General features: G+C 36.1%; 1 protein-coding gene across 1 annotated transcript in view; it reads right to left on the bottom strand.

Moving 5' to 3' along the window:
* The window catches only part of GRK4 (G protein-coupled receptor kinase 4), a 28202-nt gene extending 10739 nt beyond the window's left edge, over positions 1-17463 (bottom strand). Inside the window, exons 1-8 of the mRNA XM_009328815.1 lie at positions 17382-17463; positions 16553-16665; positions 11965-12042; positions 10677-10777; positions 9226-9318; positions 7780-7843; positions 6867-7007; positions 3971-4161 (exon numbers count right to left, since the gene is read on the bottom strand). Of these exons, the coding sequence (XP_009327090.1) occupies positions 3971-4161; positions 6867-7007; positions 7780-7843; positions 9226-9318; positions 10677-10777; positions 11965-12042; positions 16553-16665; positions 17382-17433 (833 nt within the window). The 5' untranslated portion in view covers positions 17434-17463. The remainder of the gene's footprint in view (positions 1-3970; positions 4162-6866; positions 7008-7779; positions 7844-9225; positions 9319-10676; positions 10778-11964; positions 12043-16552; positions 16666-17381) is intronic.

Raw genomic sequence — 17463 nt, 5'->3', positions numbered from 1 at the left:
ACTTTAGGTAGAAACACATCTAATTTAAAGCACATAATATATGCTCAGGTTAACTCAAGTAAACAAGTTTAAAGAGTTCCATCTCCAAGAAGGCTGAATAAAGCCTAACCTAAAACTTAGTACTTACTAGCAACACCTGCTGCTTATTAGAAGCTAATTCTGTTCTGACAGGATTTTGGTCACTCAATAGTCAAGAGTAAAACTTGTTTCTAGCCAAAACTCCAGCTCTTTAATGCTATTAGTTTCTAGGCCTAGCTGTTTGCAAAGAAGTCAGCTTTTGGAAGCATTCAGCTGTAAATTCTAGCTCTGAGATGCTAGCTTTGGGGTATCAGCCTTCTCCCTCTTCCCTTCCTTCACCACAACAGAGACCAAAGTCGCAGTTTCTGTTGGAATACACAGATGCTAGTCCTGCTCTGGGTAACAGCCTACTTGAGCTGAAAACTAAGCTCAGAACGAGAGCTAGCAATGCAATTCTAGCAACAGAGGCAGCAGTTTTCCTTTATGAAGCAGAGAAAGGTTGGAGGACTGCAAAGCTCACAAAACTACGAGGTTCATTGAAAAGAATTAGATAAAAATTATATATTTATTTTAAATTGGACTAAACAAGCACTGGTTTACTTTTGCTATAGCTTACACCGACCTTCCTACAGAGAAAATTTCTGGATAAAAATCCTTCAGAGGATTTCACTGTAAAGTTGTCTACTCTGAGCACAGGCATGAGGCAGGCAAGGAGCTACTTGGTTTATCCACTACAGCTTCAACAGGTCTTTGAGCCTGATCTTTGACCTTCCAAGCACATTCAGTGGCACTATGGGCACCTACATGAATTTGTGAGGAAAATCTAGGCATCCAAGCAGCTTATCTGATAAAAAACACTACCATTCTTGAGGAGTCAGGTAACTCCTGCAGGAAAACTCCAGTGATTAAGTCCCTTTTGGAAAGCAGGCACTTGTTCCCCGTTCTGTCTTATACAAATCCTGACTCTGCTCTAAGTATTATCAGATTTCTTATGGAGCAGATGGATGAATAGCTCACTACTGCCTGTTCCTGTCTGTTTGTTTATTTTTCTAATGTCAGCAACGTACAGCAAGTTACAAATCGTTTCACAAGCTCCCATTGAACAAGCAAACTGGCTCAATCGCTATCACAGGGCAGTGCGGGGCCCTCCTTCCAGCTCTGCACCCGTTCTTTTAATCCAGTGGGAACTCCACTAACAAAATGGCACAACTGACTCCAGGGTCCTGCAGACAGCACTAACACCACTGCTTGGAATTCAGTAATAACTGGTATAAAGACACGTGAAACACACAATGAAATTAACGGAGAGGAGAGTTAGGCCTAGTTTTTCCACTTTATGAGGCATTTTGCTACTGATGGTGACACGTCCCAAATTATTATAATAAATTTATAGTAAATTTTAACATGACTGACTTACATGAAAACTACCATTCTAGAACTGAACAAACTGACAAGATTAACTGATTTTACTGCTATCTGCTGACACCCGTCTGCACCAAGGATTTCTATTTTCAGAAGTTCTGAACTTCCCTTCTTCCACTGCCTCTACAGTACACTTTACTGTGAATATACAGATGGGTAGCCACAAAAACATGTTCTCAAGAAAATATTTTATAATAGCATGTTACAGAATTAAAGTCCGCTTTAATAGTTTTAGCTATTTGTCTAAAAAGAGTGTTTAAATCTCCTCCTTTAAAGCTGGAAAACAAATGCAGTAATAGATCTTGAGATATGGCAACAAGAACGAGCTCCAATTTCAGAAATTCAGGGGTCCTACCAGTATTAAATGCTTTCAAAATGACAGCAAAATAAGAAAAACATTGCTTCTGTATTTTCTTGTCCTGGAGAATGAAAAATACTAGTTACCGTAATTTGGAAAAATAAATCATTGAATCAATGAAAATGTGCTTCATTATGTTCTCCCCCCCCCCAACAATATTAAGACTGGAGGTTGCCAGCATAACTTCTTTGGTGAGAATAAAATAATTATGGCAAATTTTCCCAAGCTTTCTGTTTCACTAATCATATATAATCACAGTATTGCTGCCTACATGCATTTCCATTAAGGTGCCTGATAGAGAATTTTGATCGTGTAACATATCACTGCAGTTGGTGACATTCTGAAGACTTCCATGACCACCTGTTTTGGCTTCTTGACTTTAAAACTGTAAAATTTACAACTATGCTCCTAAATGCATGATACAAAAAGAAATACATATGGAAAAAACAAATCAAGACCATCAGGAAAAAAACTACCATTAGCAAAAGAGAAGAAACAAGACTTTGTTTTACAAAAAGCTGGTCATTTGATATTAAAAAGCACAAGGCTGAAAGTAATTCTACAGAGAGCATATAATTATCCAAACATTTTCGAGTGTTAGTACTCAAGTGTCGTTGAGCTGACATGGTATAATTAGAGTCTCTTTTAATCTGTTTACATACTGGGCAGGAACTCCCTTAGTATGTCCTATATGGAATTGTTTAAATAATGCCTTCAGGTATTATGATAATTTAAGCCCTTCTTTTTCCTCCAAGCATACAATTTATTCAGTTACTAACACATGTACAGGTAACTGTCTCTTGGGCCTTCATTTTCTTATGAATAGAGGTCTAAAAATAATTCTCATTCTTTTAATTAAGAGGCAATTTTACTCAGAGTTGGTTGTGAAACTGGTTTTTTCCTTGCTCATAAATTTAAGGCCATGCAAATTCTTAATAATTGGAAACTGATTACATGATAGCACAAAACAGGGCAGAGATCTAGACACCAAGACCGCTCCAGAAGAAAACACAACCACTCCAAGATCTGGAATTACAGACAGAGAACACATTTGACATATGTGTTTGAAGGTCATCTTGTAGGCAAAGAGCTAACAAGTTGGGCTTAAACACAAGAGCTGTGGGTTTTTTGGTTGTTTTTGTTTTGTTTGGAGTTTTTTGGTTGATTTGTATTTTAAACAATCAGTTTTGTTTTCACTTGGACAATGTGAAATGACCTACTTGTAGGTCCATATGAGGAGAATGATAAGCAAAACCATTCATACTTGCTTCCCTCCTACATGCATGCCAAAACCTACTGTGTAACATTGCAAGATTGGCCAAATTCTTTAGGGAACTGCATAAAACAACCAGCATAAGCCTGATTTACTCTGTGGTTCTGCCACTTTCTGCTGTGTGTATGTTAGTCTTCTATATTGGGGAGGGGAAAGACTAACAGTCATTATATTACAGTTACGCAGGGTTATACTTGAAATCTTTGAAAACAAGCGGTGCTTGGTGTTACACACCAGAAAGAGAAAGAAAGCGTTCTTGGTCCACCACTAAGTTTGTTTTGCTTGTTCTGTAATATTAATGTGTGCCAGCAGGGTTAAATGATGCATGTACAGAGACAGAAAAGAGAAGTAAGATCATGCAATCTCAATTACAATGCATGAGCCTTCTGACAGTTTCATTAATTCAAAAGCAATAAAGTGTTTATTGAAGGAACCTGAAATAAAAACAGAAGGAAGAGAGCAATATGGATTACAACTGACTCTTTACCCTCCTGGGCGTAACAAGCAATGCAGCAAGGGACTTCTATCTATAGCCTTCTGTGAACTTCTACTTTAGAGTGGGCAGGAATACAATCCCATGTTCCTAAAACTTATTTATTTGAATTACTAATGAATTTGCTTTGTAAATCACCATGTACTATCATTGTACAAACAAACCTTGAATCAACTTTATAATGTTTTAGAATATAATGAGTATCTAGACCTAAATTAACAGTAAGACGACAAATAAGATCCGTAATTCTGAAGGACATGCCATGAAAAGGGCAACTAAACAATTTTTTTGCTTCATTTACTATGAAGTTTAAGTATAAACTTGTTTTAGTAGAAAACCATTAATACATTCAATGCTGAACAGACATGGAAAATTCGAGGTACCAATGACTGTAGATGACACTCACCTGTAAACAATTCTCTCCTTCTGCAAATCCTCCAGACCACAGCACAGTTCTGCAGCATAGAAAATAGCCCTTTCTTCATCAAAGCCAGGATTTCCCATGTTATATATGTGAAACTTCAAATCCCCTCCATTCATTATGGTTAATACTAAACACAGGGCATCTTTCGTCTCATATGTATAGGATAAACTAACCTAAAAATGGGGCAGGGGGAGAAGATGACCATTATTCATTCGTAAACCCCAATACAGTTCACAGCTCTTTTTTTCCTGTACAAGCAACATATGAATCCTTTTTTAAAACAAAAAAGAACAGACTAGCCAAGTAGAGAATCGTTCCTGTCCGGTACTCGAAGACACAAAGGAATTCAGACTAATTTGCATGTACACACAAAGCCTACATCACCATACAAAAGTTTAGTGACATATCTGTTTAGATACCATAGAGCTCCATCCAGACAATAGATTTATTGATGATGTCCCTCAGCTGCACGTTATCTGTATTACTCTTTGTAAAGATAACCTGCGCATATACCTTATTTTATTAATACCTCAGGAATTATGCATGGTCAAACCATCTTCCTGAACTTCTACAAGACTCAAAGTTGCCCTACATGAGAGAAACTAAATGTGTAATTTCTATTCCTCCCCCGCCTCCCCCAGTAACTGCATATTTTCCTGGCTTAGAACTTGCCAACAGTAAAAGCTTAGTATAGCTCTGTAGTCTTTCTTCTCACTATATTTGGAATGAGGTGCTGATAGGGAAGAAAGAACACCGTTTTTTTTTTTTCCTTCAGGTTTTAGGTAAATGTTTTTAAAGTGTATTTAAAGTTTTAAAGCAGAGTTGTGAATTTAAAGAAAAACAATTTTAAAACAATGTAATATACTGCAAAATTTAACATATGTTGTTTGAGTTACAAACTCAGTTTCAATAGAAAAAGCTATGCTATGCTGATGATCATCTGGCAGGATCTTCAAAATTACCTACAGAGATAAACTAACTTGTACTGAAAGCAATGGGATTTAAACATACTTACCTGATGTAAGCTAAGTATAAGTTAGGTAAAAATCAGTAGGGTTTTTTTGACTCAATAAACGTATTTTTAAATGCAGTACAAATACATAAAGGCCATAACTCAGTAGTTCTTCCTTCAGAAGCATAAATCTAATACTAAATAATAAAATGAAATAAATACACAAATCAGCTACTCAGGGCAAGGGTTCCTATTTGGTGGTTTTAAACTGACCTGTCCAGCTATTAATGACTTCACTTGTGACACAGGCATGACAAATTATCCACTCACTTCCAACCCAGTAATAATGCAGATCCTAGATCTAGATCTTCTCTGTTGCATCAAAAAAAACATTGGATGGCAAGAGGAAAATAACTTACGCTCAATCCTATAAAGTGATTTCAGATTCAACCTTGATCAATTATTGATTTGTAATATTTACATATCTTGAAAAAAATACTACTCAAAAATAGAAGTTTCACTCTTATCTCTACAACTAGTAACTTCTGGATCAATTCAGGTAATTTCTGGATTCAGTTTCAATCAATTCAAGCCCATGAGCCTTGTGAGAAAATAACATTAGCATATTTGTACAAAAACATTATTTATAGTCATTTAAAATACATTACTGTATCTGGCCAGCAGGTTCTTAATTTTTCTTTTAGCTGGCAGTATTCTACAGGGGTTTTTTTAAATACATAAAGCTTATCAGAAAATACATACATACGTATTTTATACATACATATATATGTTTTTGTTTATAAATAACTGCCACTACCCTCTAACAAAGGTACTTTGAAATCCTCTCTGAACAGCAGTACAAAATTTATCAGTAAATGGATTTAAAAACAAAGCAAAAAGCATTTAAAATTAACATTTAAATTACAACAATTCAATGAAAAAAATAAACATTACCTGGGGGAAAGTTTACCTGGTGTATCTTTGATCATTCTAAGTTATTTCACTGCTTAGTAATTAGAGCTACTAACAGACCATAACATGATAGTATCAGGTTAAAGTATTAAGACTCTCATTCTGTGGAATTTCTATTTAAAAGTTATGTTAATTGTTTCACATCCAAGATATCTCTTTAAGCTTTAATACACAGCAAAGCAATATAACTAACCTGAATCGATACACTAGTCAAATTTCATGTTTATCTTGAAATGTATAAGCAATAGAGTAACAAATACTATGAAAATACCTAAGGATATAACAACTCTACTATTAAAAGTCACAGAAATGCAGATGTGCAACTTCTAATGGCAATTAAATGGCAGACTCTCATGAAGTCACCCCTTTGTAAATGCATTTATGAATGACCTCCAAAAATGAAATCAGAAATCAGCATTAATTATAAGAAAATGGGTGTATGGGAGGGAAGAAGGGGGTAAGAGAAGAAAACGGAGAGCAATGCATTGGAAGAAAAGACAGAGAAGGAAAAATAGGATGGAATAAAGTATATGGAATATCCTCTTTATTAAACATAGGCAAACATGCTACTCAGTCATAGACTGCAGCAGAAATAGAATTTAAGCGATTATTCAAGTCTGAGTACTACAGAATAATCTATTCACCTTTAAACAGAGGACAAAGAGTCAGTGGCATCAGCATGCTGAAACACAACCTAATGTTTTGGTTGTAAGTGAGAAATAAAGCAGGCTGACTAAAACCAATTCAATATTGGATAAAAAAGCCCTCTGCAAAGAACTACTCACAATCACACACAAAACATACTTCTTATTATAACAATCATTTATCTCAGCAGTCATGCATTCTCTAAATAATTAAAAAATGTCTTGTGCCCACAAGCTCCTGGAGGAGTCTGAAATGAAGCAAACAAAGCAAGACAAACTTCTGAGAATAAGATCAGAAGTAGATACTTACTACAAACCTACTATTCACTTTTTCTAGAATTCTTTTTTCATTTAGAGCCATTGATTCTCCTTTCCTCTTCTTTATTCTCTTTTTTTCTAGCTTTTTACAAGCATACATTTTTCCTGTTGCCCGTACTTGACAGGCACACACCTAAAAAAGAAGGAAGGTGTATCAGAGATGCTAGGGGTTTTTTAGAATTTTTTTCAAGGAAGATAAAATTTTATTTTCTTTTTTCACACTCTTGAGTGGTCTCAGAAAATGAAGGTCTGTAAGCATCAATACAGAGCTTTCACCCATGAAACAACTTTGAAGGGTATAAAAGCTGTAACTAAAAGTTGTAACAGAAGTAGAAAAAGTGATTATACAGGAGCAAACCCATTTTTGTTGGGGTTGAGTAGTTCAGTAAAACTGTGGATCTTGTGTTGGTGAAACACCTGACTGTGGTAACAATATATGTCTACGCAAGCAGGACAAAGGACAAACATCCACGCCATAATCAAGTGGGAGAAAGATAATGATAATTTAGTAACCCTCCTTCCCCTTCAAGATAGGGCTCTGATTAAAGCATGTAGGGGAAAAAAACCCAATGAGTTATAAACAGAATAGGAAAATCTATCGATTTTATTCATCAGGTTCATGAATATTCTACATAATTATTAAGTAGAAACTACATTCTCATTGCCAAATGAACGTTCTAAACAGAAGCAACTGTTGTTAGTTAGTGGAAGTTTTCTCCAACTTTGTGCATGACTTACAATACTGAAACTACACATTAAAAGAAAGCAGTTTGGATTGACAACATTTTGCCAGGTGATGTGTCAATGTTAGAGTCAAGAGTTAAAAAACTGCTCCTCCTCTGTATTAACCTTTTTTTTTTTTTTTCCTTAAGGATTGCCTTGCAGAAAGATACTTCTGTACTCACCTCTCCAAATCCACCTTTGCCTAGTACTCGGTAATGCCTAAATGTGTGTTTGGTTACCGGTTGCCTGATTAACAGAAAGGAACAATTACTGCAACAGGAATTACAAGAGTTAGTAATCCCCTCCCCACCCCGAAGTCTGTCTTCATTTTCTCCTTCCTGTTCTGTAACATCTCACTGAACAACAGTTGCCTTGACCTCATGAAGACAGTATTATAATAAGCTGAATTTCAAATGAAAGGGGTGCTCTGATTAGAAACACTGGCTCCCTCATGTGGTCATCAGACATTCACAATAGCAGGAAGAAAAGCTGATCAATTAGGCCCTGAGCTGTTTATGGTTAGAGCCTTATCTGTTCTCATCAACGGTCAATTTATCACCTCCAGTTGTCTCCCTTAGCTGCAGTATGCTGACATGTAGGCTGCGTTTCAATGAGATCCTGCTTACAATACAGCATTTAAAAGGTAAACCATTTCTGATTTTGGTTTGCTCTTTGGCTTTTTCAAAAAAGAAAGAGTTGTGGTATGCAACAGCAGTTCAAGAGCCGAATTGTTAAGGTATTGATGTAGTGGAAGAGGAACAGATAACTGGAGACAGTAAAGGTGTCAGCCATTCTATGCTAAAACACTCCTAAACATGTATCAGAGCAGGGCTATTTCATGGTGGTGAGCTGGGGGTTTTTTGTTTTGTTTTAAAAGAGCATTCATTGTTAACGCAGCTTTGTTCTCAGGACAACAAATGGAGGTTCATTTGTTAGAGAATTTGGTTTAATTGAGTAACTTCCCTAGTTCTCTTCCTGGCTTTTGCTACTAATTCAGTCAAAGACACTGGATAATTGGAATTTACCATAAAATTAATGCTCAAGCACCTTAATGTTTGAATATGTCATCATGATACCCAGCAATGCTGAATTAGAATCAATTTGTACCAATTTCAGCCTTCTGAAAAAGTTTGGACACTCATTTAGTATTGATTTAAAAGCCCAAACTAGATTCTGATATATACAAATCTTGCTGTCTTGTAATTACTAGATCTGTGTCTGTACCACCCTGAAAAACTGATTAGTTCCCCAATCACCCAGTGGGTTATAAAACTAGATTAATCTGCTTATTAACCACTAATTAGACCAAGTTTGAAACTAAAGGATGATAGCATTCCCGAGAAAGATTGGTTTCCCATGCACACTTGACAGCCAAACATATATCCATATGATAATAAATTTGCATTTACCCAATACAAATTTACCACTTAAAGACTCCTGGACAGATACTTCCGTTGGAGTATTGGCTCTCTCGCTGTCCCATCAACATCATCCTTTACATCTTGTCTTTCAGATCATAATTTCTTAGACAGGCAGTGTCATTCATTAGGGCTCTATAGCATTTCTAGCATAAGAATTGGCCACAAAGTAAAGCAAAATTATAATGCAAACATTATAAATAAACTTACTTTTCCAGCCATTTCCACTGTAAAAAACGGGAAAAATACACACTGTCTTGGTAGGCTTCAAAAGGTCTTCTGCTTAGGTATTCATGGACAATTCTAGCAACAGGAAAATAAAGTCAGTCTTATACTGAAAAAACTGATGAAGCAGAAGGTGCTATCAATCTATTAAAACCTATTAAACATATCAATGACGCTGTAGGCAGAAAAACATTGTCACTGTGCTCAGCAATGGCTTTAGTCTAGATGTCTCACAAAGTGAGTGCCTCTCACAGAAAACTGTTTCTGTCGAAACACTAGCGAATGCCAAACTACTGTTACTTACAGTAACTAGAAAGTTTGACCTCTGCATTCTCATGAAGTGTCTTCAAGCCCACCTAAACATCAGCCTCTCAGTAGCTATGCAATGCATGTATGACCCCACAAATATGACCTCTGAAAGATATTCACAGGAAAGTATCCACAGGTTTTCATACATTCTTTGGAGACTGGTAAGTAAAATTTTATTCTAGGACTTGAAATTGAAATACTAAATGCCATATCCAAACCTGGACACCAGCTACCTTATCATTCCCCTTAAATTAAATACACCAAGGGGGTGGTGGGAGGAAAACAAGCAATTCAAACTGTATTCAGATATTTATTGGACAAAGGAAAGGAGATGACCTACATGACAGATCCTCCATTTGAGACATGTTTTACTAGGTGTTCTCACACATCCCTTTCAATCTTATAATCTCAGGTTGTTATAAAGTATGCTTATTTTTGTTGCCAGGGAGATGACCCAAGCAGTGACAAAACGTGTTGTAATCCTTCAGACATGATCAAGCATGCCTTGAAGAACCAGTAATATTAGAAACATAAAAGCTTCAGAAAGACATGCAACACTGGTAAACATGTACCGTCCCTCCAAGAAAAGCCTTCCCTGCTGCTACTGTGTGAAATACCACTTCATGACTTCAGAACAAAACCAAGTTGTATTTGTTTAACTATCACAATCGATCCTCTAATCAGCCATCTTAATGGAATATAACTGTTGGCCTCAGTTCAACCTGTTTTCAAGAACCATAAGTTGTGTAACATTATTCAGAAACCTTTCAAGCTCCAGTTCATAACTTCATATTTTTCTAAGTACCTTTGTCATGGAAGAGAAGTCACTCAAAAGGTAAGATATAATAAAGAGAAATACTATTCTAACTTAAAGAATACTTGGTAGCAGATAATAGTGTGATTTTATGCAAAAATAGCATTAAAGAAAAAGCTCTGCAAAAGTCAAACATCTACATCACATCTGAAGGAAACCTAGTCCTTTAATAAATCTGTTCCAAATTTCTTACCTACACTCATTTCAGAGACCAAATACTCCTGGGTGTAACAACTTCACCTTTCACTTCTCTCAGAAACACACGAATTTCTCTTGTGATACTCGAACTTAGCACTATGCATTTTTAACTTACCTAGTACAATCCATAAAAAGATCCTTAGAAGGGTTCTTTTCCAGTCTTGCTTTACATTCGTTTACTGTTTCCTGAGGTATTTCTGGCAAGTGTGCTGCAGACTTTACATAATTAAAAAAGAAAAAGGCAACAATGAAAGCAATTTTGTAAATCAGTAGAAAGAGTACAAGTTCTGTATTCAAAGTGAAATGAAATCTGCTGATACAGGAAAAGGAAAGGAATAGTTTGGCTAAGGAGAAAACCAAGAAAGTCATATTCAGGCAAAATTTTTATTTGTTCCCTATTACAGAAAAATGCATTGAAAGCTATTACAGTTATTTACTATTTCAATATCCAGGGAAACAAACTTGGCAATAAGTCAAATTTCTTTTTCTTTCCATAAGTCTACCACCACAAAAGAAAATTATCTATTTGGTTTGGCAGGACGGAAGGAAGGGGAAACAAACACATGCACAATTTGGGAAACTATTTCAAACCAGCCCAAAGAAATCTTTTTTTTTGCAAAAACTGCATGTGACTTATGGTCCCAAAGAAATTATCAGAAGACGTGGCAAACTTGGAGTCTATCTGCTTTTAAGGCATCTGCAAGACCTTCATTTGGCGTAAAGCTTTCTCCAGATAACCAAAGTGAGAGAAGCAGAAGGAGCATCTATTCATAGAAAGCAAATGTCTAATTATATATCCACAGAAAAGCTTCTATCGGATACCAAAGAACAGACTCTTAAAAATCAACCAGTGAGATCTAATATATGCAAAAGATCAGCTATTAATGATCTCCATGCAAAATACAGAGAAACAGAAGGCTCTAGAACAAAGCAAAACAAAACAGCATTTCACTTTGTGAAAACCAGCAGCAATTCTGAAAATTTACAGTGAACCAACTAAGGCCACACAGGAGTCTGAAAGAAGCATGAGAATTTCAATAATTCCTCATTCTCATGTCTTCAGACTATAAAACTCTGAGTTAATTTGTTAATAAGTTTTCTTTAGATGCTAAATGAGTTTGTTTAAAAATATATCTTTACTTGAGACCAGTATATTAATTAGAAAACATAGGAGAATAAATCATAACGGTAGTAGTCTTAAAGGCAGAGATCAGTCAAGGTTTCTGCTTAAGTTGATAGAGAGTTTTGCAATTTTAGAAGGCGGTATACCTTTCAGAAAGACAAAAATGGGACTAATGAAGTTTGAAAGTCAATTTACTAAAAACAATGCAACCACTTAGATCTCTATTTATCTGACATTTACAAAACACTTGAGACAGTATTTTGCAATATAATATATTTACCCCATTAGTGAAGTACGTCTCTAAAACTTTCAGGCCACAGTCTATACGCTTTTCATCTGAAGATACCTCATATTCTGCCTAGGGGAATGGAATTGAAAATTAAATTATGTTCAGAGCTATTTGGCACTACAGACCTTTACATGATGCTAGGTAAATTTTATCATGAATAACACAATGCTCCGAATATAAAAGGAACTGAAGGCTCTCATTGTTTAAAATCTATTTAAAGATTTTTAGGCTACATAGTGAAACATGTATAAAGAACAATCTTAAGAAAAAAAGCACATGGAATTTAACTTTTGGAAAACATATGAAAACTAACAATTAGTCTAAATGCAATTACAGAAACTGCATCCTAGAGGTTAAATTAGATCAATTACAATGAAATAGTATTTATGTAGTATTGTAGGACAGAATGATCCAGATGGGAAATAATTAAATAAGACTACAATAATCAGCTTTTTCTTCACTGTATTTTTTTTTCCTTCATGTATTTTTCTTTACTACAGTCTTGGGTAAAACCGGGATAAAACTACTACTTTCTACAAAGTCATGTTAACTGGAGATAAGTGAGATCTAAACCAAACCCTACTTCATTCTTTGAGAAAATAAAACTGAGTAGATAAAAAATTTTGTGAAGTTTTTGACTTAGTAATATATGGTACTGTGATGTAGAAAAAGACCATTGTGCAATACAGCGCATTTTGCAGATAAACAACTGGCAGCTGAATAGAGCTCCAGAGGTAGCTACTTTGGGCAAAAAAACCCCAAACCATCAGATACTGGTATTGAAAAATTCCAAGGACTACTTACTATTAATAATTTTAAGGAATAATCTAGAAGCAGACATCAGAAGTTACAACATTTAAAGATAACACAGAATCTGAGGAAAGATGAATTAGAAAAGAGCAATCTCAAACAGCAACTTCGTAAGCTGGGCCAGCTCAATGAAAGCTTATTTCATATCTCAGAATGTAAATGCATGCACCTAGGAACAAAGAATATATGGCAGACCTCCAGAATGGAGGACTGTATCATACAAAACAACAGTTTGGCATATTGGGACAACAATCATTAAGAACCTCATAGGAAGTTCCAAGTGATGGATCTAATCAGAAGAGAAGTTACGTGCCTTTACAAAGAAAACTAGAACACTGAAAAATGACAATTCAAGAACCAAACACACACACACACTACTGGAAATAACAGAATCCCTGAACTCCAGTTCTGCAATGAATTGCAGCTAACCCACACTGACTCACTATTAAGTCATCAACATCTTTTTTTGCTGAGACATTATGGTATCAACTGCTTCAGCACAGTACTGAAATCGATAAACAATTGCAAGCCATTGGTTTTGCTACTTCAATTCCACAGCAATCAGTCTAATGGTAAGGAATTCTTCTGCAACTACCAAACAACCTGAGCGGGTCAGAGAAGTTAATCAACCACACCAGTGCACTTACCACCTTTAACATTATCAATTATGCCAAAGTAGTCACTAATTTAATACAAACAGTTAGGCGTACTGTTTTAAGCAGATACTGTAATTTAAAAGGAAGTTTAAGAGACAGCCTCGTCAACTAATTTCTGTTACAGAGCTTAAGAGGGAAGTTTGAGCTGTCACCCATTCTTTTTCATACTTGAGTAACCCTGTCCCCAGCTAGTGAAATGAGTCACTAGATGATTGGATAACTGTAATTCCTCACTTTAATTTCTGTCACTTTTATTCAATTATTTCTCAACTCTTCTTTCTGTAAAGCCAAGCTGACTCCAGACTTTAAGGTCACACCTTCGCAAGAGTTAAAGCTTACCAGTCTTAGTACTCAGTACAGATAGACAACATATCATTGTACTACCTTGATTTTGCTGGTTTGGCCTCCTGAAATCACATTGCTCCATATAAGAGAGTCAGAAGACTCTTAAGTATGACGCAAGGCTCTTAGGACTATGGCATTTTATGCCAGAAAGTTTATTTTCAGAAAGATTAACTCTAAAATTTGTTTAAAATAAAAAAAAAATTTAAAATTGGCAAAACCCGAGGTAAAAACCCCACAGACTTAGCCTTCCCCTTCACATTACTGCCTTACAAACAAAACCAACCAAAAAACCCTCAACCCCACCCCCCAAAAAAACCTTGAACAAGCTTGCTGAAGTCCAGTGTAGAAAGGGAATCAGGCTAACTCAGGAACTATCTGTAAGAGATGGTAGGTATTTTATCTCACTTCCTTGATCAAGACAGCATGCTAGCTTTCCCATCATGAGAGTCACCGATTAGAGATTATCTTAGCTCTTAAGAGTCTTCTGTTTCAGTGATTCCCAAGCATACTTCTTCACCATGATTTTTCAAATGGAAGTTAAAAAATTAAAAAAAAAAAGAGGTAAATTGTGAAATCATCCCTTACATCAGATTATCTCAACTATGACAGTCTTTGTTAATTCACAGAAGTGTTGCAATCCATATAACATTATAGGTTGCATATTTAAAAACAATTCAAAATGTTCAGTTAGTGTAAAACACAGTTACTTCTTAGAGACAATTTCACCTGAAAAATTACATTGTTAGAGCAAAGACATGCCTACCTTACAGTCATGCCTAAGATTTTTTTTCTCCTTTGTGCTGCCTAAGATTCTGCTACTCCTTATCTAAGCTTTTAAGGATTAAAAATGTGGACAGAAGTTGTAACCATTAAGGGTACATCCACAGTTGTCAGTGGTCTCCCCATTGTGCGATGCTTATTAAAGGCTCTGGTTTACATTCACTTCAGGATATTTAGCTCCATTATTCTGGATTTCCATTCAATCCATTCTATGTCTCCAACTGTCAAATTGATCTCTGGAACTTGGTGCTAGAACAGCTCCTAAGAGTCACAAAAGTATGGTGAAACGCACCTGGGGAGTAAGCCTAATTGCACAAAGATTCACTGGCAAATATAAGGCAATTCTACCTATTTGACACTAAAGTTCCTTCTTAGCTGATCAAGTGCCTCAGTTTATACTCCCACAGGGGGAAGGAAGATACAGTGAAGTAGGGGGCACAGCAATAATCCCATGTACTTCCTTACACCCTGCACCTCTCAGAGCCATCTTGCATTCTGAGATTGTATCTTGGGACTCATGTAAGCAGCAGCATAATTTGACCGTCTCCTTTGGTCATTTGTTCCCTGAATATAAGAACAAAAATGGGTGGGATGAGGAAAACAGTTCTTTTGGCAGCAATCTCAGTTTAAGACTATATCTTACTGCGCTTGGATTAACTACGAGGGACAAAGAATAAAAAGCTCTGAGCTATTTTTCTCTCCTCTTAAGGACTGTTGTGTGCCTGCCTACTCTCCTCATTACTTTCCCCCTCCCCATGAGGGTTTTGTCTGAGGATTTTTTACAAAACATGGCTGAGGGCACACTTCCTTCCTCTCCTCATTCTTTAGTGTTAGATACCAAGATGCAAACGTATCAAGACAAAACACTTCCTTTTCCCTTGGTCTTTAAAATCTGGTTTCTCTCCTTCCATAGATGGTTCCCTAAATTTCCATCTCCATTGTATTTTTTTTAATTAGCACATTCTGTCTAGCCTAGGGCTTCCATGCAAGTTGCAACATTTTCAAGTCTATGTTTACAACATTTTCAAGTCTGAATATCATAAGTAATATTCATTGTACGCACATCCTTTTAGGCTCAAGAAGTCAAGCAGCATGTCTTTCTAAAATTATTTCTTTCATTCCCATCATGCCCATTTTTGTAGCTCTGACCATACCAAGATGGCAGAGATTTTATAGTAAATATTAAATATCTTCCTTTAAGTAACAGAGCCAGAGTTTTTTGACATTCACCAGAAGTTACAGCTTTAGAGTTGGAAAAGACTAAATCTCACTATATTTTCATGTATGCAGCATTAGTGCACAGATGTGTTTAGACAAAATTAGTATTTTATAAAATTGTTGTGTGTTAACCCTGGTAGGCAGCTGAGCCCCACACAGCCACTCGCTCACTCCCCCCGCAATGATAATCAGAAGGGTAGAAGTGAGAAAACTCGTGGGTTGAGATAAAGATAGTTTAATAGATAAAGCAAAGCTGCACGCACAAGCAAAGCAAAATAAGGAATTCATTTGCTTCTTCCCATCGGCAGAAGTTTAGCCATTTCCAGGAAAGCAGGACTTCATGATGTGTAGCAGCTACTTGGCAAGACAAACACCATAACTCTAACTTTCCCCCTTTCTCCTTCCTTCCCCCAGCTTTTACTGCTGGGCATGACGTCATATGGTGTGGAATATCCCTTTGGTCAGTTGGGGTCAGCTGTCCCGGCTGTGTCCCCTCCCAACTTCTTGTGCACCCCCAGCCTACTCGCTGGTGGGGCAGCGTGAGAAACATAGAAGGCCTTGACGCTGTGTAATCACTGTTCAGCAGTAACTAAAACATCCTTGTTACCAACACTGTTTTGGTCAAAAGTCCAAAACAGCACAGCATGAGCTACAATGAAGAAAATTAACTCTATCCCAGCCAAAACCAATACAAAAAATCAAACTTTTTACAAACAAAAAAGTATAAGCTCTTGCCTACTGATATCTATCTCCAATTTCTCACTACTTACCACTGCATCCAGAAATTCAATGCATCTTTTCAAATCTGGTCTGGAATCACAGAACTGTCTGAAGAGAAGTCTTCCTATCGGCTGTTTGTCACAAAGCTGGTTATAGTCTCTTTCTGAGAAAGAAATAATAAGTAAATATCTTTATTTTTATCTTTGTCATAGCATGGTCCTTACTCCCATTTGAGAATAGGTCAGAAAAACATTACAAAACATGGCTGAGGGCACACTTCCTTCTTCCCCTCATGTAATAAAATGTAAAGATTTTACATTAACATATTTAGCAAAGACATCAAAAACATGCAATGATCCCAAAGAACGGTGAAACACTCACTTCCAGCCACATTTGTCTCTTACAGACTATCACATTTATTAAAAACACATACAATGATATAGTTAAGTTTCATTTAGGTTGGGGGTTGGAAAGCAACAATACTGTGAAATAGCAATCCCAAAGCAAACAGGGTTGTTTGGAAAGAAGGAATACAAGATAATTTTTTAACCTTTTCTATTATTATTACAAGACATTAAGAAAAAAAGTGAAATATATTATCGCGTTATTCAAATTACAACATGATTCCTTTTTCTAATTCATGGCTTTGTAATTTTATCCTTTAGGAGCAGTTTCTTTTAACAAACAAGAAGCTGTGATACAGCTTTTATCTTCTCATAAATTTATCTTCTCATAAACTCTCCATAACATTAAAAGTCTAATAGCTTTTTTTGCTAATTAGCATTCAGAAGCAAGACAGAATCCTCTCAGTTAACACCACCAAACTCTTACCCTTCCTTCTTAAAAAAAATCAGACAGACCATTCTACAGGACACCTACCAATTGAGCATCTAATACCTTCACAATGACTAACAGGTGGCAACTTCAGCATCTCTTTCCATTTTTTACTACGCCCACTCCG

Source organism: Pygoscelis adeliae, unplaced genomic scaffold (assembly GCF_000699105.1).
Source record: "Pygoscelis adeliae isolate BGI_AS28 unplaced genomic scaffold, ASM69910v1 Scaffold66, whole genome shotgun sequence".
NCBI classification, from domain to species: Eukaryota; Metazoa; Chordata; class Aves; order Sphenisciformes; family Spheniscidae; genus Pygoscelis; species Pygoscelis adeliae.
Note: the sequence above shows the minus strand (reverse complement) of the source record. Positions and strands in the feature narration are given on the sequence as shown.